Genomic DNA, 16,507 nt, shown 5'->3' with positions numbered 1-16,507 from the left:
GGGGCTAGTTTGATGGTCTTATTCTTTCCTCTGTACAGAATGACAGGGGCCACTGACATGAGATGTGAAATCACGATTTGGAACATGAATTGAAATTATGACCCTCAGATTTGTTGGTCCTCTGTGAAAACTCATTAAGACACATTTAGTGAGGGCAGGTTTTAGATAAAAACTGAAAAGACTTTCTACATCTGTTTTACCATTAGTCATGCCCATATCCGTTTTATAGCTCCTGCAGAGAGATGTTGCCAAGTCAAAATCTGGAGTCATGTGACTACAAAAGTCAATTCGGAGAGGATAAGATGGTCACATTAAATGCAGTCTTGGTGAATCATGAAATATGCTGTTTCATTTTAGAAAACCAAGAGTGCAAACAACTCATTCTTGAAGATGACATGAATAAATATTTCAGCTGTTCAAGTTCAGATTTTGTTATTTGATTTACATTCTTGTAGTGTACATAAGAATCTCCTGATCAGAACCTATTAACTCAAGTTGTACAGGATATGAGTTCCGAGCCAAGGGAATTTAGTAACTAGAAGTGCTGGGAAGATCTCATTTTACCACAGCTTCATGACTGGAGCCTGAAACATCATTAGAATGAAGTCCACTTATTTAAATTTAAAAATAAGACTTGAGAATTGACACTATTGCCATTACTTACAGCTTGGGCCAAAAAAAAAAGTTTTTGTGTGTGATGTTAATAGGCTTGCCTGAAACCTGGCTTGCTCCACCTGAGTCCAGCTGACTTTCAAATCATCCAAACATATTAGAGGACCAACAGTATTAAGTATACTTGTGAACAGTCCACATACCAAAAAAACTGCCTTAATATGTATGTAACCATTTATAACAATGGTTATATGTGTATGTATATGTGTATATATATGTATATGTATATATATATTTACACATATATATAACATACACATATATACATATACACACACACACACACACACCAAAAAAATAGCCAGACCCATTGCCGTTGAGTTGATTCTGACTCAAAAAAGATCCTATAGGACAGAGTAGAACTGCCCCATAGTTTCCAAGGAGCACCTGGTGGGTTTGAACTGCTGACCTTCTGGTTAGCAGCAGTAGCTTTTAACCACTACGCCACCAGGGTTTATATACACACATACATATATACATACCCGTTTGGGATACATGTTGCCATCAAGTTGATTGCAACTCATAGTGACCTTATAGGGCAGAGTAGAACTGCCCTAGATGGTTTCCAAGGAGCGCCTGGTGGATTCGAACTGCTGACCTTTTGGTTGGCAGCCACAGCTCTTAACCATTAGGCCACTAGGGTTTCCTCATATGTACCCATTGCCTCATATATATATATATGTATGTGGAAACCCTGGTGGCCTAGTGGTTAAGTGCTACGGCTGCTAACCAAAAGGTCGGCAGTTCGAATCCGCCAGGCGCTCCTTGGAAACTCCATGGGGCAGTTCTGCTCTGTCCTATAGGGTCGCTATGAGTCGGAATGGACTCGACGGCAGTGGGTTTGGGTTTTTTGGGTACTGTTTTTAACGTATGTACATATAAAACAGTGAAGTGAGGATTCTTCCAGTTTGCGGCTGCCGTTGCAGAGGTTTGTCAGTTCATGTGCCGTTATCAAGATGCCAGGACTGGCAGTTCATCAGAATCTAATAAGCAAATTATTTTAGTTTGAGATCTCTGTTAGTTTATGAAATATCATTGCTGCCTGTAATAATGTGTATACATTGAATGAGACCCAACGTCAGGTTTTATTTTCTGCATATAAGTATTTTTCTTTAAGAAGACTTTATGAATGGACCAAAGTAACGATTTCCTTTTGTCTAGTGGAAAAGTTCTGTTCAGAGAAAAGGTAAGATACATACACTGTCACTTACGTAGAGTCACCTAGAGTTTTAGTACTGGAAGGATGTTCATGTGGTACCACCATCTCATTTTACACGTGAGGAAAAAGAGGTGCCTTAGGGAGCCCTGGTAGGACAGGGGTTAAGAGCTTGGCTGCTAACCAAAAGGTTGGCAGTTCAAATCCACCAGCCATTCCTTGAAAACCTTATGGGGCAGTTGTACTGTGTCAGATAGGGCCACTATGAGTCGAAATCAACTCCACAGCAACAGGTTTTTTTTTTGTGTGTCCTTAGTCTAATGAAGTAGTTCCAAACAAACTGACTGTGAACGGTCAATTTCAGAGTTTTGGCAGTTTGGGGTTTTTAAAAGCAGTATTGAGAAATTTTCATAGAAAGTCCTCCACAAAAAGGAAGCAAAAGCTGGGGTCTTCAGTTTTTCTCAGACCAACACATCTAACACTGGTATGCAGACCAACAACAGGCAGGAAGTCAGTGTGATCCTAAGAAAATGCTCTTTTCCAGATTCTCTTTTGCAACAGATGTTCATAGTTCGGTTTTTGGGATCAATGGCGGTTAAGACAGACAGCACTACTGAAGTGATTTATGAAGCGATGAGACAAGTATTGGCGGCTCGGGCCATTCATAACATCTTCCGCATGACAGAATCCCATCTGATGGTCACCAGTCAAACTCTGAGGTACGTTCTGTTTTCTTTTCAGACTCCCTCCCAGCTTCGTCTGATTCCCTGTTGAGGCACATTCACCCATCTGGAGTACTCAGTGCCAGAATATTTGTTTGCTTGGATTAAATTCCGCCCCCATTCCTTTTTACATTGCGATTTTCTAAAATTTATAGAATAAAAATGTTCCCTAACGATGAGAACTGGTATCTTTAGAAATTCAGTGATGAGTGAATAGTACTGATTATAAAGATGCCATCACTCTAGAGATATTCTTTTATGTCTCAGAGCTTGAAAACGGAAAGCTTTTGTTGTTTATTTCTGAGAGTACTGTTTGTAAAAATTAATCACAATGAAAACGGACCAGGAACCTGCCTAAAATAACTGGACCACCCAAAGAAAATCTGATTATCTCATGGGAGGGTTAAAATAAAGAGGCCAAACAATGCTAACTATATGACTTGGGGTTTCAGGTAATAAAATCCATCTGCGTGATGGCAGATGACTGCCAGCAAATGTCTATCAAATGACAGCTGTGAGCACAGGCTTTCCTAAGGGCTGGGCTCTGCAGGACTGCAGCCACACGTAGCACGTGCAGCAGACACAGTCTTAACTGAGATGTGTTTAAGTGTAAAATTCACAACAGATTTCTAAGACTTCGTTCACACAAAAAAAGAATATAAAGTATCTCAATAAATTAATTACATGTTGAACTGGTAGTATTTTAGATATATTGGATTTAAGAAAATAGATTAATTTCACCTATTTTCACATTTCCTAATGTGACTGCTAAACTGCTAGAAAGATATAAATTACATATGAGGCTTACACTGTATTTCTGTGGGACAACACTACCTTAGAGCCAGAATGTCTGGGTTTATTCCTTGCTTTGACATTTATTTACTGTATGACCTTGGGCAAGTTATTTAACTTCCAGGCCTCAGTTTCTTCAGCTACAAAATGTGAATAACTATATTCATGCCCTATAGGGCTGTCATAAGGAATAAATGAGTTAATACATGTAAAAATAGTGACTGGCACATGGCAAGTGCTCAGTAAATGTCAGCTTCAAAAGAGTTAACTAGGACTTTAGCTAAAAACCAGAATATAATCTTCCATTCATTAAATCAGTCTTTTTCATTTATTATGAACATTATCCTTAGAATTAGATTCTTAGGAATAAAATCTTTTATTCATAGCCTTTCTCCTAGTATGTCCTGAGCATTTTGCAGAGATTGGCTCATTGTTTTTATGTGGATCCAAATGGTCATGGAATAATTTCCACCAAAAAAGATCAAAGGCAGTGATATATGTAAGAAGTACTGTGAAAAACTGTAGTGCATCAAAGCACACTGTGAAAAAAGCAAAAAGACAACCCACAGAATGGGAGAAAGTATTTGCAAATCACATTATCTGATAAGGGTCTGGTATCCAGAATATATTAAAAAAAAAAATCTCCCACAGCGCAACAAAAAGACAGCCCAACTAAAAGCAAAGGAATTGGAAAGACATTTCTCTAAAGAAGATAAAACAAATGGCCAGCAAGCACATAAAAACATACTCGGCATCACTGGTCATTAAAAAACCGGTTGCCATTCAGTCAGTCCTGACTCACGTTGACCCGTGTGTGTCAGCGTAGAACTGGGCTCCATAGGGTTTTTAATGGCTGATTTTTGGGGAAGTAGATGACCAGGCTTTTCTTCCAAGTCACCTCGAGAGACACGCACCTCCAACCTTTTGATGCTGTTTATATGAAATATCAAGAATAGGCAAATCCATAGAGACAGAAAGCAGGTTAATGATTGCCAGGGGTTGGCAAAGAAGAGAATGGGGAGTGATTGCCTAATGGGTACAGGGTTTCCTTTTGTAGTGATAAAAGTTTTCTGGAAATAGGTAGTGATGGTTGCCCAAATTGTGAAAGTACCAAATGTCATTAACAGTAAGTTTTAGTTAAACATATTTTACCACAACACACATACACCTCCATAGTGGAATTCATAGGTTTTGAGACTATTTAGAGATCACACAAAACAAGATGTTGAGAGACAAATCCAGGTTACCTGATTTAGATAGTAGACTTAAAAGTTACTCAGAAAACATGATACGCATTTTTAAGTTTTCATTTTTAGAGAAATTTTACAAAATATCTAAGAAAGTTATCCCGACTTGAGAGAAATCTTTTATGACATATACAGGCAGTCCTCAGATTACGAATGAGTTCTGTTCCTGAGTCTGTCTTTAAGTCAGATTTGTATGTAAGTTGTTACAGTTAGGTATGGTTCATATCTAACGTCAGTCAAATGTTTGTCTTAGTATGAAGTATATAGTGTACCTTTCTATACATAAAAAACATTAAAGAGACACTTTCAGATACACTAAAAAATCTTTAATAAAACAGTAATAACAATAATAATGTTTTGGTGCACAGTGCTACTTGCCCATTATTACAAACCATTGTATGTACCTCAAATTTTTAGTATAACTGGTTGGACGTAAATTTGACGTTCATAACCCAGGAACTGCCTATATTCTGAAAAAAAAAAATCATTCATACCCATTTACTGATACATAAATAAAAGTATTATTTTACAGCTTTATACTTTGCTTAAAACTCCACATGCATTTTCTCAATAATTGTCATAACCACCTTTTTGAAGTGTGGGTTCTTATCCCAGTTTTACAGTTAAAGCAGTTGAGAGAAGTCAGGGTGACTTTCCCAAAATCAGGAAGTGAGTAGCTAGGTTAGAATTCAAATGGGAGGCCTCTGTTTATAAATCCCACTCTTTAATAAGTATAACTGTGTATATTTCAAATTGTAACCATCTTTTTTTTTTGGTAACAACTTTATCGAGATATAATCCACATACCATACAATTGAGCCATTTGAAGTGCACAATTCATTTGTTCCTAGTCTATTCACAAAATTGTGCCACCATCACCACAATCTTAGAACATTTTCATCACCCCAAAAAGAAACCCTGTGCCCATTAGCAGTCACTCTCCTTTTTCCCTCAACGCACCCAGCCCTAGGCAACCATGAACATTTCCTGTAAATGGAACTGTAACCACTTTTTACGAAGAAAATAGATTTTTGCTTTCACTCATAAAATTTATAGCAAGTCAATAATTTAAATATGTAATTAATACTATAGGTTAATTATGACAACATAAGTAGAAATTTATATACCTATAAAATAGGTGGCAATAAACTAATTATGTATTTTGTTTCCCTAGGTATATCAATTTGATTATTAAATGATGCTTAAAAGATTATTAAAGAATATGTTCTAGAACACCTTCTTAAATGTTACCCCACCTACACCAAACTGATATAAAAGTTTTATCAAAATCCATTATTCTCTCACACTCCCCAATATTAAAAAAAAAAAAAAAAAAAATTCTTAAATTTGGAAGAGTAAGTTGATCCAGCACTTCAGAGCAAACACAAAATGTCAACGAATACTTGCTGAGGAGGCAGGTGTACAGATGATGATCCATCCATATGATACAGCAGAACTGTTGAGAATCTTAATGCTGCCTCTTTTGGTAAGCACAAAAATATAGCTCAAACTAATTCTTCTTTTTGCTTTAATCTTCCATTTAAAATGCCCTGCACACCTCAACAAGGCTGGCATTAATCAAAAAAACACCAAATAAGAAATGTTGGGAGAGGTTGTGGAGAGACTGGAACACTTACACACTGCAGGTGGGAATGTAAAATGGTACAACCACTTTGGAAATTGATTTGGCAGTTCCTTAAAAAGCTAGAAATAGAACTACCATACGATCCAGCGATCCCACTCCTTGGAATATATCCTAGAGAAATAAGAGCCTTTACACGAACAGATACATGCACACCTATGTTCATGGCAGCACTATTTACAATAGCAAAAAGATGGAAGCAACCAAGGTGCCCATAAACGGATGAATGGATAAATAAATTATGGTATATTCACACAATGGAATACTACGCATCAGTAAAGAACAATGATGAGACCACTATTGTAAGAACTCAAGAAAAGGTTTACACACAGAAGAAAACATTCTTTGATGGTTAAGAGGGTGGGGAGGGGTATTCACTAATTAAATAGTAGACAAGAATTATTTTAGGGGAAGGGAAGGACAGCACACAATACAGGGGAAGTCAGCACAGCTGCACTAAACCAAAAGCTGGGAAGTTTCCTGAATACAACCAAACACTTGGAGGGACAGAGTAGAAGGGGCGGGGGTCTGGGTTCCATGGTTTCAGGGACATCTAGGTCAACTGGCATAATAAAGTATACCAAGAAAACGTTCTGCATCTCACTTTGGTGAGTGGCGTCCAGGGTCTTAAAAGCTAGCAAGTGGCCATCTAAGATGCATCAATTGGTCTCCACCCGCCTGGAGCGAAGGAATATGAACACCAAAGACACAAGTAAAGTATGAGCCCAAGAGAAAGGGCCACATAAACCAGAGACTACATCAGCCTGAGACCAGAAGAACTAGATGGTGCCTGGCTATCATTAGTGACTGCCCTGACAGGGAACACAACAGAGAATCCCCCAGGGAACAGGAGAAACGTGGCATACAGACCTCAGATTCTAATAAAAAGACCGGACTTAATGGTCTTAAGATTGGAGGAACCCCAGAGGTCATGGCCCCTGAACTCTCTGTTAGCCCAAAACTAAAACCATTCTCAAAGCCAACTCTTCAAAGATTAGACTGGACTATAAGACATAAAGTGATACTGGCAAGGAGTGTGCTTCTTAGCTCAAATAGAGTCATGAGACCATGTGGGCAGCTCCGGTCTGGAGGTGAGATGGGAAGGCAGAGTGGGACAGGAGCTGGTTGAATGAACACAGGAAATACAGGGTGGAGAGAAGGAGTGTGCTGTCATTTAACGATATGTGTGTAAGTTTTGGTATGAGAAACGGATTTGAATTGTAAACTTTCACTTAAAGCACAGTAAAAAATAAAATGCCCTGCACTTTAACGACACAGGTTCAACAGAGGCAGAAATCATGGTGCACTGTGGGTGGCCACATTGAGCTGTCTTGCCTCACCCTCAACTAGGCTCTTTTGTTTTTCATGTTCAGGGGGTATTTATGTGATTTCAGTCAGAACTTCTACAGACTCTTCTAAGACTAAATTTATCCAACATTTGTGACATAACATATCTCTTAAAATTTCAGGTTGATAGATCCTCAGACTCAAGTAACAAGGGCCAATGTAAGTAAGTTCATATACATTGAGATCAGTGATAACTCAACTTACCTTTGTATCCACTTTAAATACTAAGCAAGCACTTAATAAATATTTGCCAAATTAAATGACTGTCACTAATGGTATACTTTCTTGGGGTAACTTTTTCCATAGAGAATGACCTGTTATTTAATTCCAGTTGTTGTATGATATTCAACCTATTCCTTTTTTTTCTCCCCAGTTTGAACTTACCAGTGTCACACAATTTGCTGCCCATCAAGAAAACAAGAGACTGGTTGGCTTTGTCATTCGCATTCCGGAATCTACAGGAGAGGAGTCTCTAAGCACATACATTTTTGAAAGTAACTCAGAAGGCGAAAAGGTCTTATTATTTGTTCATATTAAGATGCCATATCTCATTCCAAACAAGTCACTTTTTTAAAGGGGTTCTGCACTCTCCCCCTGGATATACAGTTGACTATTCTGCACATCCCGATCTAGGAGTCCAAAGAATTCCTCCTAGGAAGGCCCTTCCTGTTAGTCCGTGGGTGGCAGAAATGGTTAAGTGCTGAGTACTAGCCAAAAGGTTGGCAGTTTGAACCCACCCACGGGCCTCTGGGAAGACAGGCCTGAGATCTGCCTCCAAAAGGTCACAGCCTTGAAAACCCCATGGAGTAGTTCTCTGTACACATGGGGTCACCACGAGTCAGAATTGACTCGAAGGCAGCTAACAACAGGAAAACCCCACTAAAAGAAAACTTACTGGAATAAAATTTTCCCCTGGGAAAATACATACCAACTAAAATGGAGAGGATGAAGAAAAACTTAATGGCAAGATGTAATCGTTTAGTAAGGGTATCAGAAAAGGCTAAAAAGTGGATCCCCCCAAATTTCTTCTTTAAAGAAAAAAACGCAAAAATTACAGTGGAGATCAACTAGTTTCAAAGAGCAAACCAAGGAAGAAGACAACATCTGGCAAGTGCATCTGAGTTATTCTTTTGTTTAGTATGAAAACTTGGTGACTGCATTTGCTACTCAGAACCAAAATTAATCAGTCCTTTTTTCAGTAAGTATCTGTTCCCCACTGTGTGTATGAACATGCAGTGGCTAAGTGTGCTTTAGAGAGAAAGGAAAAGAAATACCCTATCGAGAATTCCAAACACTAGAATAATTTAGGTTTCTGCTTACCTGGAGTGTTTTTTGTGTGGCACAGATTGTCAGCAGGCGGCCAGGACAGCTGACACAAATAGAGCCCCACATGCTGAGTCCCCTAACAGCCAGGTCCTGTGTCTCCATGTTAACGTGAGCAGACAGTGACCCCCATCCTATACGAATAATCACATTTTTTTTTCTTTCTAAAATCCGTTATTCTTTTCTACCTTTTCCAAACACTAGTTTTCTTGTCTTTTGCAGATATGTTATGCTATTAATTTGGGAAAAGAAATTATTGAGGTTCAGAAGGTAAGGTGCATTTTAGTTTAACAACTATTCAAAAGACACCTGTATACATACTAAGATTTCTCTCTAAAAGAAAGATGATGCTCACTAGGCAGTGTGGCCAGGTTAGAGATTTCCTTCTGAGCATTCTAACTAACCATCCATCAGACATTTCTGGCCAGCTGGCTCCACAGTCTCTGGTAACACATGTGGAGCGCTTAATAAAGATCACACCTGCAGCTCCTGCTTGCTTTTAATCCATCTTCTTGCTTGCATACTAGTTGGCTAGCTGTTCCTTTCTTTCCAATTAAGATGGTACAAACTTCAGTACTTGCATGTGCTCTAAAACCTTGCTCCTCAGAGTACGGCCAGAGGACCAGCAGTAACAGACATCACCTGGGAGCTTATCAGCATTGAAGATGCTCAGGACACCCCCTGCTGCCCCATCTCTCAGTAGCTTAGAGTATTTCATTCACCAAATTTTTGAGAGCTTAGTTGTTAAAAAAAAAAAAAAAAAAAAAAACCTCAAATTATAGCAGTGAACAAGACAGATACGGTCCCTGCCGCCATGGTCCGTCTAGTTCAGTGCTATCCAGTAGAACTTCCTGCGGTGGTGGAAATCTATGGCTGCACTATCTAATACATAGACTGAAACGTGGCTAGTGTGACTGAGGAGCTAAATTTTTTATAAAATTTTTTAATTTAAATTTAAACATTAGCATGAACCGAGTGGTCACCATATTAGACACTGCAGTTCTAGTCTATGGGGGAGGGCAGGAAGACCAAGCACGGAGAGTAACATACACGAAATAAGAGCAAGCACTGCAAGATAGTATTCGGTGGTATAGATAGGGGTTGGCAAACTTTGTCTGTAAAGGGCTGGATAGTAATCCTTTAGGCTTTGTGGGCCCTACCATCTTTGTTGCAACTACTTGTAACATGAAAGCAGCCACGGACAGTATGTAAATGAATGGGCTTGGCTGTGTTCCAGTTAAACTTTATTTACAAAAACAACTGGTGAGCCAAGTGGCCATGGTTTGCCAACATCTGGTACAGATTAAAAGAAAATAAAGGGGTTGAATGATAAAAGTTTTGTGAAGGAAGCTCTTCTATGGACTCTTGGGCTTTCATAATAGTGCTCTCATACAGTATTTGTCTTTTGTGATTGACTTATTTCAGTTAGCATAATGCCCTCCAGAGCTATGGACTCTTTTGGGGAAGATTATGGTTTGACTATGTAAATGATATTTTGGCTGAAAATCTGGCCTAGATTCTAGATGAAGTAATGCCTTGAGTTTTCAAGAGAGCAAGGAGATCCACCTGAAGGCACACACACACAAGAGAAATGAGACTAGATTATGTAAGACATGGAAAGCCAAGCCAAAGAGGTTTTAAATGCATCTTAAAGCTTTTTCTTTTTTCCCTCTTAAACTCGTAACTTCAGGATCCAGAAGCATTGGCTCAACTAATGCTGTCCATGCCACTAACCAATGATGGAAAATTTGTACTATTAAATGATCAACCAGATGACAATGATGGAAGTTCAAGTGAAAATAGAGGCGCAGAATCTGAAGCGTAACTCACTTGCGCCTTTGGGGGAAGAGCACACGGGAAGGAGAGCTACCTCCTTAAGGGTTTTCAGCTTCTCTGACATGCAGGCACACTAACCTGGTTTCAGAATGCTGACAATCGTTTGTGGAAAGTACTCTCGATGCCTTGGTACTGAGACTTGGGAGGGAAACAGTAAGAAATGCTTGACAACACATTTCTACCCATCTACAAATGTTATTTTAGGTGCTTTGTGGTAAGTCCTTTTCTTAGATTGCATTGTTCAGCACTCAGAAAGAAACATGCATTGTTCACTTTGACTGTCATCTATTCTCAGTTTCTAGTATCCTTTTTTAAAAATGACAAAAGCCTAGATTTACAATTTGATAAACACTAAATATTTCCTATTAATATAATCTATTTTTGTATTTTACTTAATGAGCTTTAAGTGCCTGTCGTTCTGAGAACTGTATATTTATAAACCAGCTCGTCTCATGATTGGACCTGATGGCATTAATTTGTGCAGTTAGGGGAAGAACCCTGCTTTGAGGCCCAAGCACTAGCAGACATGCAGGTGTAGTTTTGATAACTGTTCCAGACATCATGCAATCAATAGATCTGCAGATGAGTCCCACATAAAGATGTTTAATTTTACGTTGGAACCTTAATAAACCAGCATTCAGAAGTTGAATGCCCTGTTAAGTATGATTGTTTTTAGTGGTGGCTCACTGTGGACTGGGTGTAGCTCTCCCAATTCCTGTTTCTTCTGAGCCAGACCCACCTCAAGGAAGGGACCAATTAATTTTAAAACTTAGCTTGAAGTACAGCTGGTCATGGGGCTTGGTACAGAACCACTTCCACCCTGATCCACCTGGTTCCTAGCATCCCAGTCCACTAGAGTATGCCATGCCATTCCCTCCTACCTGTGACATAAGCAGCTAAGTATAAAGATCTTGAAGTGGTACGGTGTGTTTAATTGTAACCATATTCAGCAGAATATCCTTGTCTTTGTAACAGATTAACCTAGCAATACGTGCTAGCAAATAAAAACTGTCATTCTGTTTCTTCTGTGTGGTTATTTTCTAGAACATTCCTGGAAGAAAACTAAAGTCAGTTCTGTAGCTTTAACAGTTAATTTCCAAAAAAACTAGGGCACGAGAAAAGCACAGCAGAGGGGGATGTACTACCAAAAATACCTCTATTCAACATGAGTAGAATAATGTGATCCCACTGCCAAGTTTTTAAAAGGTATTGAAAATAACCTCCTTTTAAAATGTTGGATTTTCATAAAACCACTCTTGCCACCCCAAATTAAGTTACTATTATAGGGTCTATATGAAGACTCCACTCTTAAAATATATACATCATCAGAGACATAGTGAGCTGGTCTGAGACAGTATGAAAATCATTAGTTCAATGTTAACTAACGCTGCCTTGTTGTCATGTGCCATTCAGTCAATTCTGACTCCTAGTGACTGTATAAGACAGAGTAGAGCTACCCCATAAGGCTTCCTGGGCTGTCATGTTTACGGGAGCAGACCCATGGAGCTGCTGGTGGGTTTCAATCACAGACATTTCTTTTGGTTAGCCTGATAAATTTGTATAACTAGAAGGTCAGTAGGTTCTGTGACAGGCTGCAAGAGCCACAGTCCCCCAATTTTTTTTTTTTTTTTTAGAATTGTTCAGGATGAGGGAAAAGAATCTTATGTCCTGAATAATTACTAGGCTGGAAACTAAAATCAGTTTTCTAAGAAATACTATTAAGAATGTGTGGCAGAAATAAGATACAAAGCATACACATAAACAAAACAAAAAGATGGAAATTCAGTACATTAAAGTTAACTTCCATCAAAAAACACCATTCAGAATGAAGACAAAATTAACTGAAAAGATATTGGCAAGTACATGTGACCAACAACAAATCAGTATCCAAAATATATAAAACAGTCCTATAATTAGTAAGAAAAGGATAAAAAAAGAAAAAGTCATGAAGACACTTCATAGGAAATACCAGGGCTCCTAAACATACAAATAGTCTCATACAGTAATCAGAGAAATGCAATTAAAACTACACTGAGGTACTACTTTATTATCACCAGACTTCAAAAATTACAAAGTCAGTCAGTGCCAGGTGTTGGTGGAGATGGGACAATGAGAACAGTCTGGCATTCTATCTAGTAACCTGAAAGTGCACCTGCATGACTACATAGCAGTTTTACTAGTAGGTACATGCCCTGGAGAAACCCCTCACATGTATACCCAGAAACACACGGTAAGGATTATAGCAGCACTGTTCATTGTTAGGTGCTGTGGAGTCAATTCCGACTCATAGCGACCCTGTGCACAACAGAACAAAACACTGCCCGGTCCTGTACCATCCTTACAATCATTGTTACGGTTGAGCCCACTGTTGCAGCCACTGTGTCAGTCCATCTCCTTGAGGGTCTTCCTTTTTTTTGCTGACCCTCTACCAAGCATGATGTCCTCCAGGGACTGATCCTTCCTGATAATGTGTCCCAAGTATGTGAGACAAAGTCATGCCATCCTTAGGAGCGTTCTGGCTGTACTTCCAAGGCAGGTTTGTTCAATTTTTTGGCAGCCTATGGTATATTCAATATTCTTCAACACCAAAGGTGTCAGTAATTCTTCAGTCTTCCTTAGTCATCGTCCAGCTTCCCTGTGCATATGAGGCAACTGAAAACACCGCAGCTTGGGTCGGGTGCACCTTAGTCCTCACGGTGACATCTTGGCTCTTTAACACTTCGAAGAGGTCTTTTGTAGCAGATTTGCCCAATGCAATGCGTCTTTTGATTTCTTGACTGCTGCTTCCATGGGTGTTGATTTTGGATCCAAGATGAAATCCTTGACAACTTCAATCATCTCTCCATTTATCACGATGTTGCTTATTGGTCCAGTTGTGAGGATTTTTGTTTTATGTTGAGGTGCAATCCATACTGAAGGCTGTGGTCTTTATTCTTTGTCAGTAAGCACTTCAAGTCCTCTTCACTTTGAGCAAGCAAGGTTGTGTCATCTACAGAGCACAGGTTAATGAGTCTTCCTCCAATCCTGACACCGTGTTCTTCTTATAGTCCAGCTTCTCAGATTATGTGCTCAGCATACAGATTGAATATGTATGGTGAAAGGATACAACCTGGCCGCACATCTTTCCTGACTTTGAACCATGACGTATCCCCTTGTTCTGTTCAAATGACTGCCTCTTGATCTATGTACAGGTTCCTTATTAGCACTGCTCACAGTATCCCAAATTTATAAATAACCTACATGGCATCAACAGTAAAACAGATAAAACTGCTGTGTGTTCATATAAAGGAATACTAGAGAAGTATAAATACATGAACTACAGCTATATGCATCAACAGGGATGAATTTTTAAAATAATATGGAATGAAAAAAGGCATTAAACACAGTAAGGTTCCATCTCTATTAAGTTAAAAAAAAAAAAACAAAAGATGCAAACCACCACCATATTATTTAGGAAAATACAGATAGGTTGGAAAACTAGAGAAAAGCAAGAGAATCGCTTTTCTGTCTCTGGTTTCTTCAGGTGGAGAGGGAGCTGAGATATGGGAGGGGGGACAGTGGGAGCGTCCAAGGTGGTGGTGATAGGCTCCTCTCAACCTATGTGGTATGCTTCTATTTTTACTCTTTAAACAGTATATACATATTACTCTTGTGCATATATTTAATTTTTAAATAATTTTAAAATCAAGAAACACTTGGTGACTTGCCCTTTCTCTCAACTTAAGTGTGTTCTGATGCATATTAAAGCACTCTAAAAATTACCTGGTGCCATGTAAATGAAAAGTGGGAAGGGATGAAAATGGGACCTTTTAAGAAGCCACCTATCCTCACTAATTTTTATTTGCCAGTGTCATCCTTAGTTGTTTATTTCATATCCCTGTCAGATTACCTTCTTTACAGAAGAGCAGGGCCTTCCTTACGTTGTCCACACTGAGGTAAGCCATTTAAAAAGGAATCGTTCTTACGAGACCCACTCAAACAGATACTGTTTCTTTTCAAACTTTCCCATCTAAGAGAGTAATAAAACAGCTAACTTACATGCCAAGTGCCTTTCTACCTATGAGAGTAATCATAATAGCTAACACAGCAGTTACTGTTTTCTAAAAGTGCTTGACACAATGTAACTCAATCCTCAAATCTATGAGCTACATATTGTATTATCCCCATTTTATACCTGAGGAAATGAAGCACAAAAGTCAAGTAACCTACTTAGAAACAGCAAATCAGGATTGTGATCAGTCTGGATCCAGAATCTGTGCTTCGAACCACTATGAGCTATATATTCCCTCACAGGGTCAAAGACAAAGCAATTTCCAAATGTTTCTCAATACATTAAAGTTTGGAGAGTTTCTGATATTTAGTAGTTACATCAGCTTACAGCGCATCTTTAATGTCGTTATCTTTTGTGCAGATTTCTGAAAAGACTAAATATTTTAACATTCATTTGACATACACAGATGGGTATGTTGCTGAATATATCTCCACTCATAAAAACCGTCAGTTTGTCGTCCTGTGGTGGCTTGCAAGCTGCTATGACACTGGAAGCTATGCCACTGGTATTTCAAATATCAACAGATTCATCCATGGTGGACAGGTTTTAGTAGCGCATCCAGACTATGACAGACTAGGAAGAAAGGCCTGGTAATCTACTTCCAAAAATTAGCCAACAGAAAGCATACGGATCACAACAGAATATTGTTCAATATAGTGCAGGGCGTTACAAGGAAGGACCAATTGCTAGAGAAGGACAACATGTTTGATAAAGTGGAGGGCCAGCAAAACGAGGGAAACCCTCAATGAAATGGATTACACAATGGCAACAATACACTCAGATACACCAATGATCGCGAAGACGGCACAGCAGCTGGCAGTGTTTCACTCTGCTGTACGGGAGTCGGAGCCAACTTGATGGCAACCAATTAACAATAAAAACAGGAGGTATCTGGTGAATGAGGTGGTAAAGCAGCATCAAACTACTGAAGTAGAGGAAAATATCCGTTTGTTCAACTTTTTATATACTATATATAAAAATTTTTATGTAAACTAAATTGTCTTTGCCATTACAATCTGAGTTCAGTGCATATCTATAGATTCCCACTGATTCTGGACTCCTTTTTACTTGAAATCTTTGACAGTGTATTAACTCGTTCCTAACACTGAAAAACCTTTGTTAAAAATTGCACCATTAAAACTACCCTAAAGAGAACACAACAGAGAACCCCTGAGGGAGCAAGGGAGCAGTGGGATGTAGACCCCAAATTCCTGTAAAAAGACCAGACCTAATGGTCTGAGACTAGAAGGACCCCGGTGGTCATGGCCCCCAGACCTTCTGCTGGCCCAGGACAGGAACCATTCCCGAAGCCAACTCTGCAGACATGGATTGGACTGGACAGTGGGCTGGAGAGGGATGCTGGTGAGGAGTGAGCTGCTTGGATCAGGTGGACGCTTGAGACTATGCTGGCATCTCCTGCCTGGTGGGGAGATGAGAGGGTGGAGGGGGTTAGAAGCTGGCGAAATGGACACGAAAAGACAGAGTGGAGGGAGGGAGCCAGCTGTCTTATTAGGGGGAGAGCAATTGGGAGTATGTAGCAAGGTGTATATAAGTTTTTGTGTGAGAGACTGACTTGATTTGTAAACTTTCACTTAAAGCACAATAAAAAAAAAAATAAAAAATAAAACTACCCTAAAGAAGGACCACTATCAGTCTGAAACTCTTTTGCAATACGCAGCTGGAAAAGAATCACACTAAAATTATTAAAACTGCTACCTT

The 16,507-nt window shown here is 39.1% G+C and overlaps 1 protein-coding gene across 2 annotated transcripts in view; it reads left to right on the top strand.

Moving 5' to 3' along the window:
* Positions 1-11,778, top strand: part of APPL2 (adaptor protein, phosphotyrosine interacting with PH domain and leucine zipper 2) — a 64,547-nt gene extending 52,769 nt beyond the window's left edge. Inside the window, exons 17-21 of one of the 2 annotated variants that reach the window (XM_049884235.1) lie at positions 2,373-2,547; positions 7,701-7,737; positions 7,952-8,092; positions 9,124-9,171; positions 10,806-11,778. In XM_049884235.1, coding sequence (XP_049740192.1) covers positions 2,373-2,547; positions 7,701-7,737; positions 7,952-8,092; positions 9,124-9,171; positions 10,806-10,814 — 410 coding nt within the window. In that variant the 3' untranslated portion in view covers positions 10,815-11,778. Of the gene's footprint in view, positions 1-2,372; positions 2,548-7,700; positions 7,738-7,951; positions 8,093-9,123; positions 9,172-10,591 lie in introns of both variants that reach the window. The other variant, XM_049884234.1, reaches the window with a different exon arrangement.
* The last annotated feature ends 4,729 nt before the right edge of the window (positions 11,779-16,507 follow it).

The sequence above is a fragment of the Elephas maximus genome, chromosome 4, assembly GCF_024166365.1.
Source record: "Elephas maximus indicus isolate mEleMax1 chromosome 4, mEleMax1 primary haplotype, whole genome shotgun sequence".
NCBI classification, from domain to species: Eukaryota; Metazoa; Chordata; class Mammalia; order Proboscidea; family Elephantidae; genus Elephas; species Elephas maximus.
Note: the sequence above shows the minus strand (reverse complement) of the source record. Positions and strands in the feature narration are given on the sequence as shown.